At 48.2% G+C, this 16,527-nt stretch overlaps 1 protein-coding gene across 1 annotated transcript; it reads left to right on the plus strand.

The window, feature by feature from the left end:
• The first annotated feature begins 2,766 nt into the window (after positions 1 to 2,766).
• Positions 2,767 to 9,081, plus strand: LOC134492107 (zinc finger protein with KRAB and SCAN domains 1-like). Its single transcript, XM_063296267.1, has 3 exons — positions 2,767 to 3,921; positions 6,922 to 7,183; positions 7,840 to 9,081. The coding sequence occupies exons 1-3, from the start codon at positions 3,121 to 3,123 to the stop codon at positions 8,520 to 8,522; spliced, it is 1,746 nt and encodes a 581-aa protein (XP_063152337.1). The 5' UTR covers positions 2,767 to 3,120; the 3' UTR covers positions 8,523 to 9,081.
• The last annotated feature ends 7,446 nt before the right edge of the window (positions 9,082 to 16,527 follow it).

Raw genomic sequence — 16,527 nt, forward strand, 5'->3', positions numbered from 1 at the left:
TTCCCGGTCTCCCATCCTAAGAGATCTGAGAGCCAGTTTGGCCTAGTGGTTAAGGCTCCAGGCTAGAAACCAGGAGACTGTGAGTTTTAGTCCCGCCTCAGGCATGAAAGGAGGCTGGGTGACTTTGGGCTAGCCATTCTCTCTCAGCCCAGCTCACCTCACAGGGTTGTTGTTATGGGGAAAATAGGAGGAGGAAGGAGGATTAGGTATGTTAGCCGCCTTGAGTCATTTATAAAAATAATAAAGGCAGGATTAAAAAAAAATCTAATCTGACCCTGCTTTGCCTCTTTTAAGACCAGCCAAGGTTGATTGGGGGTAACTCTGAGAAAAGGACTCATAGTAACTCTGCTTTCAAGATTCTGTTACACTGCCCGACTAGCAGTAAAGATCTTTCCAGAAGTCCAAGTTTCCTGAGTTTGCCCGATTTGCAGGGCTAGATAGTCATGGAAGTCCCCGTTTTCCATCGCTGACGCATCTCAGCCCAGGTTGTGAGGTCCAGATCCCCGCTCAGTGCTTCCCTTCCCTTATTGTGGAATGAACTGTGTTTGGCTGGCACACAGCTGTTGGCTTGGAAGTATTATGGGTGATCCCATCCTGACCATCTGTCCCTCCTCACGAAAGGTCCAGCTCAGACGAACGGGGTGAGCCCACACGGACCTGATCATCAGTCAGTCACTACAGGGGCGAGCAAGGACTTGCTGCTGTGATTCAGCTCTGGTGTGCAGGTAGTTTGTGGGTTCAGTCCGGGAGGGACGCATACGTGCACGGACAGAGCCCCGGCGTAACCATCCACGTTGTGTGTGCTGTGGAAGAACAGCCGGTGTGCTTTGCAAGAGCTGAGCGTCCTGTTTGAGACCAAATCGTACTCTCTGTGCAGATCCAGATTGGGATTCTGCTGGAAATTTGCTCCTAGAAGGCCGAGGAAGAGATGTTGCCGAGAGTTGAGTTTGTTTGTGGGGATGGACCCTTTTCTTTTCTTTTTTGGATAGCCAGCAACTGTACATTTGGGGGGAGGGGGTTAAATTTTCATAGAATCAGTGTTGGAAGGGAAGGGACCTTGGAGGTCATCTAGTCTGACTCCCTGCCCAGTGCAGGAATCCTCAGGCCATCTCAGACAAATGGCTGTCCAACTTGGCTTGAAAGCCTCCAGTGATGCCCCTGACTTTGGAAGACATTTTGCTGGGGTTGGAGCAGTTAAGGATAGTGGGGGGTGCAGGGAGTGGCAATAACTGAATGAGATCACCAGTGGAAATCATAGTCCTTCCCATTTTTCGCTGGAGAGACAGAAACCTTTCTCTCTGCAAGGTTTACTGGATCCATTTTTTTAGAAGTACATCCATTTTCCATGGATGGTTTTTTCCATTGATAACCAGTGGCTGGAAGACCATCTTGCTGCTGTTTGGCCAAATGGTAATGGCTGGACTCTGCAAGCCATTAAATGATTCAGCAATATTCAGTGTTTTCTGCTTACTGTTAGCTGGTCTTCTCTCTCCATGGTGTGTTGAAAGGCAGTAGACCAGTGTTTCTCAACCCTGGTTGAGAAAGTGGCTGTTAAGCAAATCACATGGCCATTAAGTGAACCACATGGTCATTAAGTGAATCACGCAGTTCCCCACTGATTTTGCTTGCTGGGAGCTGGCTGGGAAGGTCGAAAACGGCAGTCACGTGATGGTCATAAATGTGAACCGGTTGCCAAGTGCCCGAATCAGGATCACATGACTGTGGGGATGTTGCTATGGTCATAAGTGCGAGGACTGGTCGCAAGCTGAGTTTAGCTCTGTTGTAAGTCTGAACCATTGCTAAACAAATGGTCATTAAGCAAGGACTACCTGTAGTCTTGGTGGAGTCTGTTTCCTGACTTGGCCTACCTGCTGCATGTATGAAGATGTAAGGTTTGGAGTAGAGTACTGAAAGAGCCATTTTCTCTCAGATGAATGTGCTCTGGCCTTAAGGTCAACATCAGGCCTGGCTTGATGTCACTTGAATTGAGTGAGATTGGCAGGAATTAGAGAGCGAATCCTCTTAGAATTTTCCCTCTATTCCTTGCACTCCCTGCCAAGGGATGTTTGATCAAAGAGATTTTTTTTGTGTCGCATGGGTTTGCACTTTTTTTCCCCATTTAAGAACGTGGGCGTATTTTAGATTGTTGGTGGCTGTTGCTGCTTTTACATCATGTTTAAAGGAGCTTGATGTTACTGTTTGGTTGGGTTTTTAAATGACAATGTTTTATTAATGTTATGTTTTTACAGGGTTAATAGGTGGGAAGTAGCTGAATGAGTGTGGATATTTATATATGTCAGGGAAGGGCTGTGGCCCAGGTTTGAAGGGCAAAATAGGATTTGGAGTCTGCATGAAACACTTGTCAGGAACACTTCAAAGCAGTGTTTCTCAACCTCAGCAACTTTAAGATGTGTGGACTTCAACTCCCAGAATTCCCCAGCCAGTGTGGACTTCGACTCTGAGACTTCCCCAGCCAGCATGAGGTTGAAAAATACTGCTTTAAACCAAATGTATCTTTCCCAAAATCAGGGAGCAGTTGTGTTGGGCAGCCACACCAACGCAGGAAAAATGGCATCTGCTTTACCTGGTTCCTGTTAAACATTTTGCCCTTGGGATCCAGATGGCCAGGCAGCCCTCATACATACCTTTCCCCAGAACGGTGGGATGGAAGCAGCTGAAATTAAAACCGAAGAAATAAAAGTCTTTTCTCCAACATTTTATGTCCCTTAGGTTTTTAGGGAGCCAAAAGTCTCAGCGGGCTGCTGCGTCCAGAAGATCATGAGGTTCTGCCTGGGAACGATGCCATCCGTTTTGACCCATCCACTGATGCCCTGCCTGCCTCTGTCGTAAGGCAGGGCCAAGCTGAAAGGCAGCCCACGCGGTGGGGGTCCAGCTGCTTTTCCTGTGTTGAGAAGGCGGAGGGGGTGGGCGAGCCTCAGTGGCTCTCCCTCCCCTCCCTTCCAGAAGGAACCCATAGGCAAAATCTTCTCCTTGCCCTGCAGTCCTCACTGCACTCCTCACTGGCCGCCGGGCAGGGCCAGCCACCTGTCCTGCCAGGGCCCGGGGGCCTCGCCTCGCTCGTCTCGAGGTGAGGCGCAGGCCTCCCTCGCGGGAAGCAGCATGGCGTCGGGGAGAGGAGAGACCGCTGCCCTTCACCTCCAGCTTCAGGGGGTGGCTGAGCCAGGCCCGCGGCCGGCCATGAAGATGGAGATGCAGGACGTGGCCGTGCAGGAGCTGGGGCGGGGGGGAGTCTCGCGTTTCCTTCAGATTGGGTCCACGCGGGAGTTCTTATCCGGAGAGGCTCCCCACCGGGTGAAACAGGAGCCGGACGAGGTCCTTCCACCACACCACTGGGCTCCCCCCAGGCAGGAGTTTTCTAAGGCTGCGCAGTATCCTCCGTCAGGGTGGAGAAAACCAGCCCTGCCCAAACCCCTGCCCTGGGACAGTAGCTCCTTCCAGGCCCCCTACGAGGCTCCAGCCAGCCCAAGTCCCTGGCCCTCCGGAGGATGGGCAGGCCAACCTCTGCCCAGCCTGAGCAGAGAGACTCAGCCGGTCTACGGTGGGCAGGAGCACCGAGAGCGAAGGAACTACGGGGATCTCAAGGAGGAGGCGCTGAATGAAGGGACGATCAACATGGAGGTCAGGCGCCAGCGCTTCCGGCAGCATCGCTACCAGGAGGCCGAGGGCCCCAGAGAAGTCTGCAGGCAGCTGCAGGAGCTCTGCCACCAGTGGCTGAGGCCGGAGAGATGCACCAAGGAGCAGATCCTGGAGCTGCTGGTCCTGGAGCAGTTCCTGACCGTCCTCCCCCAAGAGATGCAGAGCTGGGTCCGGGAACGCGGGCCGGAGAGCTGCGCCCAAGCTGTGGGCTTTTCAGAAGATTTCCTGATGCGGCAGAGAGAGACCCAAAGGAAAGAGCAACAGGTAACAAACAGCGTTAATATTGTTCATCTGCTCAAACAACCTGTTCCCTGGGTAACTGACAGGGTGGTGTAAAACATCAAAGCCACCACAAGCAAGGAAACAGTTAAGACAGGGTGCCAGGAGTAAAACAGACGTAGCTATTAACCCAATTTATATTACTTTAAAGCAGGATTAGGCTACAGGTAGTCCTTGTTTAACAACCATTGGTTTAGCAACAGTTTGGACTTAGGATGCTGCTGAAAAAAAACAACTTACGACTGGTCCTTGCACTTACGGCCATCTCAAAATCCCTGTGGTCACGTGATCACGATTTGGGTGCTTGGCTGCTGGTTCGCATTTATGACTGTCACAGCATCCCGCTGTCCCCCGATCGCCATTTCCAACCTTCCCAAATGGCTTCTGGCAAGCAAAATCAATGGGGAACCACGTGATTCGCTTAATGACCACATGGTTCGCTTAACAACCATGGTGATTTGCTTAATGACTGCTGCAAAAAGGTCATAAAATTGGGTCAGATTCGTGTAATGACTGCTTCGCTTAGCAACCAAAATTCCAGTCCCAGTTGTGGTTGTTAAGAGAGGACTGCCTGTAATTTGTGGAAGTTAAGGTGACTGAAGACTGTTGTATAGTCTAAATGCACTGTTTTAAGGGGGGGTAGGAAAACCCATCGTTAAAGCTTAAAGAGAGACTGCCCCTGACCTGAACCATAATCTGCAGATTTTGCTTTCTGTGTCCTGCTTGTGGGCTTCTCCCATGGTATACTCGGTGAGCCTTAAGTCTCTTCTTAGGTATATTTATTTTGTTACCTCGGTTTAAAAAAAACACCTGACTCCGCACAACCGGGTGCATTACATTATTAAAAAGCAGCATAAGAAAGGAAAAGGACAAGCAAAAGGTGTCTAGAGAAATTAAAACCATACAAAACAGCGGCACATCTTATAGGGGCTCACCGACCATCCCATCCCAAGGCCTGGGGAAATAACCAGGCCTTCAGAAGAACCAGGTTTTCTTCAGGGGTGCTGTTGTCTCTTGGAGCAGGGGTCCCCAACCCCCGGGCCGTGAACCGGTAGCGGTCCGTGGCCTGTTAGGAACCGGGCCGCACAGCAGGAGGTGAGCAGTGGGTGAGCGAGCAAAACTTCATCTGTATTTACAGCTGCTCCCCATTGCTCGCATCACCGCCTGAGCTCCACCTCCTGTCCGAGAAAGCAAGCCCATTGGCTGCTATCTCCAAATTGCACAAAGAAAAAAGAATAAAAGGTCGGGAAAAAGAGGAAGCGCTTGAATCATCCCGAAACCATCCTCTACCCCACCCCACCCCCGTCCATGGAAATATTGTCTTCCACGAAACTGGTCCCTGGTGCCAAAAAGGTTGGGAACCGCTCTCTTGGAGGGAAGGGTCAGAGCTCAGGTAGGAGGGCAAGTTTTGCCATGGAGATGATCGACCCCCAGCATCAGCATGTGGATACTGGAGAGGTTCCCTGCCTGGCACTCTAATAGCCTTTACCAGGAAGAGGAGGAAGAGGAGGAGGATAAAAATATTACAACTGGTGGTGGGTTCATCAATGGGCAATCAAAGCCTGTCTGATTTTACAAGCAGTATAACAAAAGGTAGCTAAGTTCAAGGAGGGTAAATCATACTGATCTGGTAACAGCAACTGTACATTAAAAAATATCAGAATTACCTGGTGTTTTACCAGGTAAGGACTTACAAAGCAGGTCCGAGGACCCTTACAGAGGGTACAGCGTAACAGGACACGATTTGTAGTTTCAACGGCCTCTTGTCCGCAGGGGCCCAGTCTCAGCCCATAGGAGACTCTTTGGTATCGGCCCTCCAAAACTGCTGTGGGGAGAGCGTGGAACCGTGCTAAAGTTGGCGGTCTTCGTAGAGACCGTTGTAGGGAAGTAGCAGTGACCGGAACTATTTTGGAACCTGAGCCGAAAGTGTTTTTTTCCAGACAGAGTTCTCTTTAGCAAGGTTTGTTAAGATGGAAGTAGAAGTGAGACGTGAATTCCAGCAAGTGAACTATTTTCAACATTGAACCAATACAGCTATGTGTACCTCAGGGTGAGAACTTCCTGAGTCTTTTCCCCAGCCTTACAACAGGCTGGAGAGGCGATTCAACTCTTCCCTGATAACTGGGTTGTTTTAACATCGGTTGCTTAAATCCTGACCTGTGGGAGCCCACTCCTTCATCTGCAGAGGTTGTAGACCATTCCCACCTACCCAGACCATTCCCTCCCTAGACAGGATTGACTGGCACCCACATTCCCATCAATCCAGTGCTGGAGGAGGTATGGTTTTAGATTCTAGATCAGTGTTTCTCAACCTGGGCCGCTTTAAGATGTGTGGACTTCAACTCCCAGAATTCCTCAGCCAGCTTTGCTGACTGGTGAATTCTGGGAGTTGAAGTCCACACATCTTAAAGCGGCTCAGGTTGAGAAATTGTTTCAGATGACTGGCTTGCTGCTGCCTAGTTTATATGGTGTTCTCATTTGGCTTTTTATTTGATTTCATTGTGTATATTTTTTATTCAAATTGTATCTTTAGGGTGCTTTATTGTAAATTGCCCAGAGAGCTTTGGCTTAGAAATCTTCATAAATAAATAAAACAAGGGGAGATGTATCTGAAAACTGAAAGGCCCCGTGTCCCCTCCTGCTGGGACAGACAGTTAAAAGGACTGATCTGGGGTATGGCAGCCTTCTGGGGACCCGAGATTTCCATTCCGAGCAAGAAATTCACCCTTTCCAAGGGGGAGGACCCGTTCATAGGAGCCACTGTTCTTGCCACTGCTCCTGGATGGGGATGTGCAGCACATGGGAAGACGGCTGAGGTGTTTTGCTCAAGAATTTCTTTGAGAAGGGAGCCGAGTTCCTCTGCTACCTGGCCCAGCCAAGGTTCATTTTACTAAGGCTGAGCCACAGGCCAGCAGGTGCACAGCGGGTCTGCCATGTCTTTGTTCTGTCCCTGCCTGGATTTAACCTCCCCGCTGCACTTTCCAGGTGATGTGGACCTTTGAGGAGGTGGTGGTGAATCCTCCTCTGCCGCCACCCGTTCAGTATCCTGCCGTGACGCAGCAGGTCCGTTACCCCACGGTGGCACTGCCAGTGCAGTACTCACCCCTGGCACCACAGGCCCAATACCCTGCTGTCGGACAACCGGCCCCCCATCCCATTGTGGCGGAGCGAGTGCCAGCGGATGCCGTGCAGCGGGTGATCTGCAGGAAGGCTGCGGCGGACGATGGTGCCACCCTCCGACCTTACGGTAAGGTGATCTTCTAAGGGAGCTGCGGCCCCTGTATTGCTGGGACCCCAGGTCCCATAACTCCCCACCAGCAGGGCTGTGCAGGCTGAGGGTCATGGGGTTGGAGCTCCATCTCCAGCTGGGACCAACGCAGCCGGTTCACGCCCTGATCTTTCAACTGTGATTTTCAGATCTTGATCCTTTGTGACCTTCTCCAATTCTTTGTCTTCTATTCTACTGTCCCCTGGTACTGCCCCATCAATTATCCACACTTCCTTCTTTTCAATCACAGTTGAATCTAGTGTCATGTGCCAAGACTGTCAGTTTGTATTTGGGAATCCCCCAATATTGTAACCTGCTCATTTTCAACTACTCTTTCAACCATATGTTCCCACCGGTTTTTCATTAATGGCAATGATAATTTTATTATTATTATTATTATTATTTGAATTTCTGTACTGCCCAGCTCCCAGGAACTCCTAGTGAGAACATCTTTCAGTTTCTGAACTAAAAAAGCCAAAATTGCATGTTTAATGCTATTTTTTGGGTGGGGTTGGGGAGGAGCAACTTACCCCGCTGTAAAACTCACGTCTCCAGCAGAAATCTCACCTCTTTCTCCCCTCGGGCACCCTTCTGAACCCCCCCCCCACCTGCCCCGTCCCAATCCTCCCCCTCAGGGCCCATCCAGGAGTTCCGGAGGCCCCTCACCAACGCCGAGCGGATGCGGAACCGTAGGATGAGGAACCGAAAACAGAGGCTGGAAACCAGCATGCAGCTGGTGGAGTCGGCCTCCCGGGCCCCCTCAATGCTGCTGGACGCCATGCGGGGCCTGCACTGCCACGATCTGAAGGCCTTCGACAGGGCCAGGCAGGAGGAGAGGCAGCACCGCAAGCAGGAGAGGCGGCAGGACCGAGCCACGGCGCAGCTGATGGTCGACGCCATCGAACGCTCCCACGGCGACCTGGGGGAGTTCCTGGGCAGGCAGACCTCCACCATGGCAGCCATTGCAGAAGTGTTTACGGGCCAGAGGTCTCCTGCCCAGGGGGCCTATGCCAGCTACAGCTCTTACCCAGGGTACAGCAACCCACCCTGGGGTCCCCCAGAGCCGGGAGCTCCGGTACCGTCCGGTCACGTGCCTGGTATGCCTTCCGAGCCCATAGCCGGCCCAGTCATTCCATGCCCGGTGCCTCCAGTGGCCACGCCTGGTGGCACTGGGGACCCGGTCCTAGAGCCAGCTCCTACCGATGGACCAAGCGAGGCTGCTGCGCCAGACTCCCCGAAGCCTTCCACCTCGGATGCCACTTCCCGTAGTCTTGATGCGAGGCCCAGCAGGGGAACCAAAAGGAAGACGTGGGAATGAGGACCCAGAGCTCGCTCCAAAAAACCCAGTGGTAGATCTTAGGCCAATTTGATACCCCGTTCCCAGTCCGGCAGGCCCCACTGTGTCTCCCTACCCCTAGTGTGTTAAGAGGACAGCCCATCTATCTATGCAAGAAAGAGCGAGTCAGAGCTCCAGGCCACGAGGCAGGATTTGCCATGGGCTTCCAAGCCCACCTGGTTGCGGATTACAAAAGAAAGCAGCAAAGAGCTTGATCTCTTGGTGGTGGGATGGATTAGCCATGCAGCTTTGGGGCAAGTTGTATCTGCCCATCTGCAAAATGGGAATAATCAACCTACATTTACCCAGTCACTTAAATATACACAGCGCGAAGGTCGTTTTACTTTCTGAGTAATTTAAAGTGCAGGAGGTGGAAATTGTAAGCTGTTCAAATGAAGCTGCATCTGACTGTAAAAGGCACTATTCTTCTTACTATTTCTCAGTTACAGTTTATTTATTATATTTATATATATATATTTATATATATATTTGTGTGTGTATATATAATAAATATAATATATTAAATATATATTATATTTCTTATACACACACACGCACACACTGCCTGCTAATACTGAATGCCCAAGTTGGTTCCAACAATCAAAACACAAGCTTGCAAAGTTAAAACAGTGATACAAAAAAGTACAATGTTTACTGAGCTGCTGCTTTGAGCGAGATTTTTCGTACCCATTTTGCAGATGGGAGAGGAGGGACTGAGGCTGAGGACTCGAGGTATGCCAGGTGGTTTCAAGTCAAAACATCTCAAGCCTGGGAATGTCCCATCTTGACCTCAAAAATGGTGTTCTGACTTCATGGGGAATATTCTCACTTTGGAGCAGATCCTTGTGACCTCTGTTTGGAATAGTCCTGTGAAGGTCCGAACGCTTCTGGGAGGTCATAAATCAGGCTGGGTTTCTGAAAACATTGAACATTCCTCTCCTGAGACTCATTTTGTGTTGGGCTGTTTGCTACTCCAGACTCTGATACTTTTAAAAAATGGGCAGAGTTGTCTTGTTCTATAGTGGAGGGGGCATCTCGAAACAAGTGGCTGTTTCTAGCAGGATAATTTTATATTTTCCAACGTACAGACTTCCCAGCCCTGTTTTTACTGCTTTTGTTGAGAAATTAGGGTTTTTCTCCACTTCCTGCTTCATAAAATCCAGCAAATTTAAGATTAGGTTATCTTGTCACCCTGATTCTGGGTATAGAATTTTACACCTCCTGTTGAAACAGGAGGCCAAAGAGCCAAGGCTTTCCTGGTCTGCATCTTCCCTATTTGTGTGTGTGTGCGCTTTTAACTCACTTGTCCCCAACGTGCTGGGTGGGGAGACTTAAAATGGAGCTGATGGCAACGCCAGTAATTTCCTGATCTCAGACGGCCTCCTCTGTTGCAGGTGAAGTCCTTCTTAGCACAGTGGGGGATTAAGGTGGGGATGAACGGCTGGTCTGGATCAGGTAGCCCAAACCACAATGCCAGCTGTATTGGAGGATCTCACAGTGTGTGTCCAATTAGGTCATTTCCTGCTCTTTAGTTAGCTGTCTTCAATAGTGCTGGAGTGCCCATGTTTATATGTGCAAAACAAATAAACGAACAAACAAGATAACACGTCCAAGGCTGGCCCCTTGCCTCTGTGGTGCAGTCATCCCCTTGAGGCATCAGGGCTCCACCGTTTGCCTTCCAAAGAGGAATGCTGCAGGTTGCCTTCTGTCCTCAAAACAACTGGGAACACGAAAGAGCTCCATTTCTGCCTGGATTTTAGTGGTTTGGGCAGGTTAGACTACATAAGCCTGGATTCACATTTTCCAAAGCAGCAGTTGGTCCCACTTTAGCCTTTAAGTGGAAGAAGGGTATACTGGGTTGCGTGGGGAAAGCCAGCATTTGAGGAAAGTGAAGTTTCCCCAAGGGTGGCCAGGGAGGCTGGTAGCCTGCATATTTATGGAGTCCTCGGTGCTCTCTGAGCTTGTCAGTTTGCTTACAGACATTTTGTAGTCCAACTAGGCAACAACATCAGTGTGAAGGAGGATGGGGTTTGCTCCCTGTTTATATGCCGTAGCTTGCCCTGCCCATGTTGGTGGGGTGTGGTTTTCTCCTTGGTAGTGCCTTGATCAGGAAATGGGAGGCTTTCAGGCAAATCAGCCATCAGTAGATACATAGAAATGAACCATATTTACACACCATTCAAAAGAGACAATAAAAAGGTAAGAAGGAAACAAAAAGCTAAATTTGTGGCCAAAATAGGAAAAACAGAATGTCTTTGAGTGAAGGGCTAGAACAGTTGCTGGGCAACATGCAGCTGTATAGACTTCAATCCCCAGAACTCCCAAGGAGAGAACACCACCCCCACCAACACAAGCAGGGCAAGCCACGGTATATAAACTGAGAGCAAGGCCCACTCCCTCTTTGCACTGAAGATGGTGCCTAGTCTGGCAATGAAACGTCTGCAAGAAAACAAGGCTCAGAGAGCACCAAGGACTCCACAGTTCAACCCTGAGCTACAAATAGTCACTTTGATTTGTTCCCCAGCTCCCTGGCCGTTTCTGAGAATTCTGGGAGTTGAAGTCCACAACACACCTGGACGGTGTCCCTTAGATGTTTCTGCACCTGTATTTCCCTGCTTGTCATGGGAAAGAGACTGTTCTGTTGCCAACCTGGCTTCATAACACATCTTTCCCCTGCCAGCCCACATCTGCATGAATTAACTTGACAGGGAGGGACAATATTAGTAGCAGGAAGCTATGTTATAAAAGGATTGTTCGCCCTTTTTCCCTTGAATTATGACAGAAGAGCCAAAACTTTTAGTCTAGTGCTATGGAGTTTGAGTGCGGTGGAGATATTTCTACTCAATGGATACTTTAAAAAAAAATCACTGCTGAAAATCAGTGGGTTGTTGTTGTTTTTTTGCTGAACTACTGCAGTGGGATGTAATAATATACTGGCTTCCCAAAGGCAGCTAATTTTTCTATATTGCGGGGTGTGGGGGAGAGAAGAGTACAGATAGTCCTCAACTTATGATCACAGTTGGGACCCGAATTTCCATCATAGGTCATTGCGGTTGTAAGTCGAGTCACCATGTGACCAGACCCAATTTTATGACTATTTTTATGGTGGCCATTAAAAAAATCCAGATTCCCCAATGGGCGTTTTTTGCTGGAAAAGGGCAAAAAATGTCACAAAACGCAATCACATGACCTTGGAATGCTGCAACCAGTCATAAAGGTGAGCTGGTTGCCAAATGCCCGAATTGTTATCATCTGACTACGGGGGGGCGACGTTTGTGACATTGGAAAGTGAGACCATAAAGCACTCATTCTGAGGCCGTTGTAACCGGACCGTCGTTAAAAGAACAGTCATAAGTTGAGGACTACCTGTACAGACAGATGCCCTTTCCTACCAGCACCTGCCCAGAGTGGTACATTCCTGAGTGATTTTATCTCTTTTGCTTTAAATCAACTGGGAATTCCCAGCACAAGCAGGACTTAGATGACTTCTGGTGACCAAGATAGTTTGCCAACCCTTCTCTGGAGCCTTTAACTGCAGCACCAAGCTATTAATACGTTTTATAATCCTGGTCTGTGAAACATTTCATGGGCTGCTTTTAAAATCCTGGGGTGGGGGTTGGCCATGCAGTGCTCACCAGGGCAGATAGATGATGCTCAAGAACTTTAGAAATGTAAATAAAATGGAAGGCTACACTGAGTCTTGCAAGATTGATGTGTTCTCATGGGTGATCTTATGACATTTGGCCATTTTTAATTTGAAAAATCTTAATTTTTTAGGAAACAGTGTTTTAATTTGAAAAAAGAAAAGGTGGGGGCCCTATCACACTGAGAAAGTTGCTTACCTCTGCCAGAGGGCATCTTTTTTTGCTAACAAAGAACCCTTCATACTTCCATTCATACAGGATTTCTTAGGAAAATGTGTTGAGAGCTGGAACTTGATTGAAGCAGCCTCCTTTGAGACATCTGTTGTCAAATTCCCCATTTCCTTTCCCCGATTCTCTTCCTAGAACAAGTCGTTTACTTTTGTTTTTAATGCACTCTTAAACAGACAAGTGAAGAGGTCTGCATATATCTGAAGAGAATGTACTTATTGGTCAGTGTATTTGGGTGGTAAGTGTGAAGAATCCAGAAAATGGTACAATGGGGAGGAAGAATGGCCAGGGTGGGATCTGGGGGGAATCCTTCCTGCTAGCATGGGATAAAAGGGCAAGGGAGGCCAAGGAATGGTCCCATCTTTAAACCCTTGCACTGATGGCAATCTAACCATCTGCTTTGGCTTCCAAACATGGAGAAGGAAGTTGGACAGAAAAACTGCAAAGGAACGTCATTGGTTAGAAACATTCAGTCTAGATGAGATGGGCCAGGGCAGGGTTTCTCAACCTTGGCAGCTTGAAGATGTGGACTACAACTCCCAGAATTCCCCAGCAAGGCTGGCTGGAGAATTCTGGGAGTTGAAGTCCACACATCTTCAAGCTGCCAAGGTTGAGAAACACTGGTCCAGGGGTGTGCATCTGTCCAGCACCAGGGATAGAAATAAGAGAGGCTGGGCACCTGCCAGGATTCTTGTTTCAATAGGCCCTTGCATCTACTGGAAGGACCAGATGGCTCTTCTTCGTTGCTGCTTATTCTCTGCAAGGGAAGGAGCTGCAGCGTCTGCACCCCAGTCTCCTTGGCGCAGATTGGGCCTGGAGGAAATGTGGATGGCAGAAGAGGACCCCTTGGTTTTTGCCTCCTCCCCCCAAATCTGGAACAGATTTTACGCTTAACAATTCCACTGTGGGAAATGTCTTATAGCAGTAAAAATAAAGACCTGTGTTCTTTAAATTAAAGCAGAAGAGAGAAGTGCGATGAACAGATTAATTGGGGGGAAAAAGACCATTTTCTGCTGCAGCTGCTCTGCATTCCCAAGCCAAGCCCAGTCCTAGCAAGCTGCTGGGTTTAATATCTCAGGGGTCGTCCTCCAGCATACTTTCCTCTGTTGGGATATAGGCTGCTTCCATCGAAATCCCTCTGCATATAAAAAGCTAATATGGTAGAATGACCCTGGCTCAGCCTTCTCCCTGACACCCTCGCTTTCTACACACACGAATGTGCGTATTCTGTCCTGTGAGACCCCATCTGCGCTCTGAGCTGGTTGAGGCCTCAAAGGCCTGGGTTTCTTGCCACCCCAAGGACAGCCCCTCCTGGAAGGATCCTGGACGAGGCCTTGGATTGTTTAGCAGGGAATTGGTGCACGCTAATGGCGTATGCATGAATCATTTCCCCAGAATCCTCTGCAGTGGATCATTTCCCAGCATCCTCTGCAGCACCCATCACTTCTGCAAGAGACGCTCCGGAGTTTGCCCGCAGACGTTCTTCTGTGGAAATAGTTCGCTCGGAGGCAGAAAGAGTGAAAGTCAGGATCTTGGGTGAGAAAGGGTGATGTCCTTTCTCACGTCCTGGCAGTCTTAAGGAAAAGTACCTTCTGAAGTGTTGCCATCTCTTTAACCAAGATTCATCCAAAGTGACAGAGTTTACCTGACCCTGATTATTTTATTCCTCCACCTGGGCCTCCGCCCTTATATCTTTGCAGTGTGGAAGGTGGTTTTAACAGGTTTTTTAATATGCAGGATCTCTCTTGGATGGTTTTTTTTTCTCTTAAGCTTTGAAAATATCCAATAAAGTTTGTAAATTTTTTTGGATGCGGTCTAGCTGTCGTCTTCTATATCTATTTATTTATTTATATTTGTAGTTCAAATTTCGTCACCACCCATCTCACTCAAAGGTTATTATTTGTGTCGTTCTATTTCCCCTGAAGCTTAAGACCAGCCTTTCCAAATGGATGTCCCTTCTCCTTCCTGAGAAGCAGCTGGGGCAATTTTTGAAATGGGGAAGGGTTGCTATAACAGTGGAAGAATAGGCTGAGGAAGAGCACTGAGGATGGACTCAAAGTTACCCCATGAGGACTAGTTTCTTAGTATTAAAAAGTATTTCCAAAAGTTTTCTGTGCACCTTCAGTATAATGTACGACTTCGAAGAGCAACAGTATGAACGGAAGTAAAATGCTCTTAAAGCAAATACTGTATCATTTAAATAATGTGACTTAAATATTAAGTATTTAACAGGAGAGCCAGTTTGGTGTAGTGGTTAAGGCCCCAGGCTAGAAACTGGGAGACCGTGAGTTCTAGTCCTGCCTTGGGCACAAAACCAGCTGGGTTGACCGTGAGACAGCCAGTCCCTCTCGGCCCTAGGAAGGAGGCAAGGACAAACCACTTCCAAAATCTTGCCAAGAAAGCTGCAGGGATCTCTCCAGGCAGTCACCAGGAGTCAAAAACTGCCTTGAAACCACCAAAAAATAAAGGATTTACTGTACGATCAGCACTTCGTAGGGTAGAAATGAAAGCCTTGAAAAAGCAACATGCTGGTGAGGGAATTCTGGGAGTTGAAGTCCACACATCTTAAAAGCTGCTCTACGCTATTTAGCACATGAAGATGGGGATCAGCCTCCCCCTCCCCCAAAGTTCCCAATCCTGTTACTCTCTCCCATCCTGAAACTAAACAGTGCCCCAAATTTAGCGTTTGTAACACGTACAACCGAAGCAGAGCAACTTTTGAAAACAGCTATGATGCGGTAAAAACAAACAAAGAGCATCGATTTTCTATTATTACCCCAAATGTCTTTGGGGCAGTGTTTGTGATCCGATGGACAGCAACTGGTTCTTGAAATAAAGCGGAGGGAAGAATGGAAGAAAACCCTATGCCGGATGCGGTGTAGGGCAGCAGGTTGCCAGCCCAAAGCATTGGCAGTGCTCGATTGGGTAGACTGTCTGATCTGCGCCAAAGGCAGCCTTCCCTGGTAGTATTTTCCAGTTATCTTAATGCAGTTAAATCCTTCTTAATGACAAATCACGTAGGAAATCCACTTGTGGAAGTGGTTCTGCGGTGTGCAAGAGGTAAGATGCTGTAACTACTTCACTTTCATTACTATTTGAATATAGCCACCACACTGGGAAGTCTGTAAGCCCTTTGTTCTCGACCCTTAAAATGAAGCTTCCCATTTCTGATGTTTTGACACTGGAGAACAGCTTTGGCGGTTTGGAAACAAACAGAAGCAGGATGATGCTGATGCTGATACCACCTAACTCTACAGAGCGAGTATTGAGATCAGGGTGGTAAAACAATAGGACTGTTGACCCTTGAACAAAGAGTTTGCTTTAAGTTTTAACCAAACGTTCAGGATCTTCTATTCCCTACAATCGGAAAAGGCAGCAGTTGGATGGGCTTGTTAGATCTTTTTATTTTTCCTGTTTAAATGCTGGCTGCTAGATGTTCTTAAAATTAGTGTGTACATACGTATGTACACCCGCCCCAGTACATACAGAGCTGACAACAGAAGAGATCAGTACAGAAGAAAATGCAGCCCTCATTGCAACTGTCACTCAGTTATATTATTGTTAGCTTTTTCCAATGGAAAAAAAAAATCTATTACACTGTTTGCTACAGGTAGTCCTTGCTTAATGACCATTCATTTAGTGACGGTTCAGACTCACAACAGTGCTGGAAAAACTGACTTACAACCAGTCCTCACACTTATGACCATCGCAGCATCCCCACGTTCACAATTTGGGTGCTTGGCAACTGGTTCACATTTATGAACACTGGTATCGCATGGTCACATAATCGCCATTTTCAACCTTCCCAGCTGGCTTCTCGCAAACAAAATCAATGAGGAACCCCAGGATTCACTTAATGCCCATATGGTTCCCTTAACACCCATGGTGATTCGCTTCACCACCACTGCAAAAAAGGTCATACAATTGGGTCAGATTGGCTTAATGACCGCTTCGCTTAGCAACCAAAATTCTGGTCCCAATTGTGGTGGTTAAGCTAGGACTACCTATATTGCAAAGTAACTCAATCCCCAATGCTCATGTTTCACTCATTCTTGTCTGACACAGTAAATTCAGCAAGGGATGACCTTTCATTTCTGCAGTCATGTCTTTCAAAC

Source organism: Candoia aspera, chromosome 2, assembly GCF_035149785.1.
Source record: "Candoia aspera isolate rCanAsp1 chromosome 2, rCanAsp1.hap2, whole genome shotgun sequence".
Classification (NCBI taxonomy): Eukaryota; Metazoa; Chordata; class Lepidosauria; order Squamata; family Boidae; genus Candoia; species Candoia aspera.

Excerpts from the sequence above, each read along its gene's own strand:
- LOC134492107 (XM_063296267.1), top strand. The coding sequence starts at position 3,121 with ATGGCGTCGGGGAGAGGAGAGACCGCTGCCCTTCACCTCCAGCTTCAG. Across the intron at positions 3,922-6,921 it reads CCCAAAGGAAAGAGCAACAG|GTGATGTGGACCTTTGAGGA; the intron begins GTAACAAACAGC and ends TGCACTTTCCAG. Across the intron at positions 7,184-7,839 it reads TGCCACCCTCCGACCTTACG|GGCCCATCCAGGAGTTCCGG; the intron begins GTAAGGTGATCT and ends CCTCCCCCTCAG.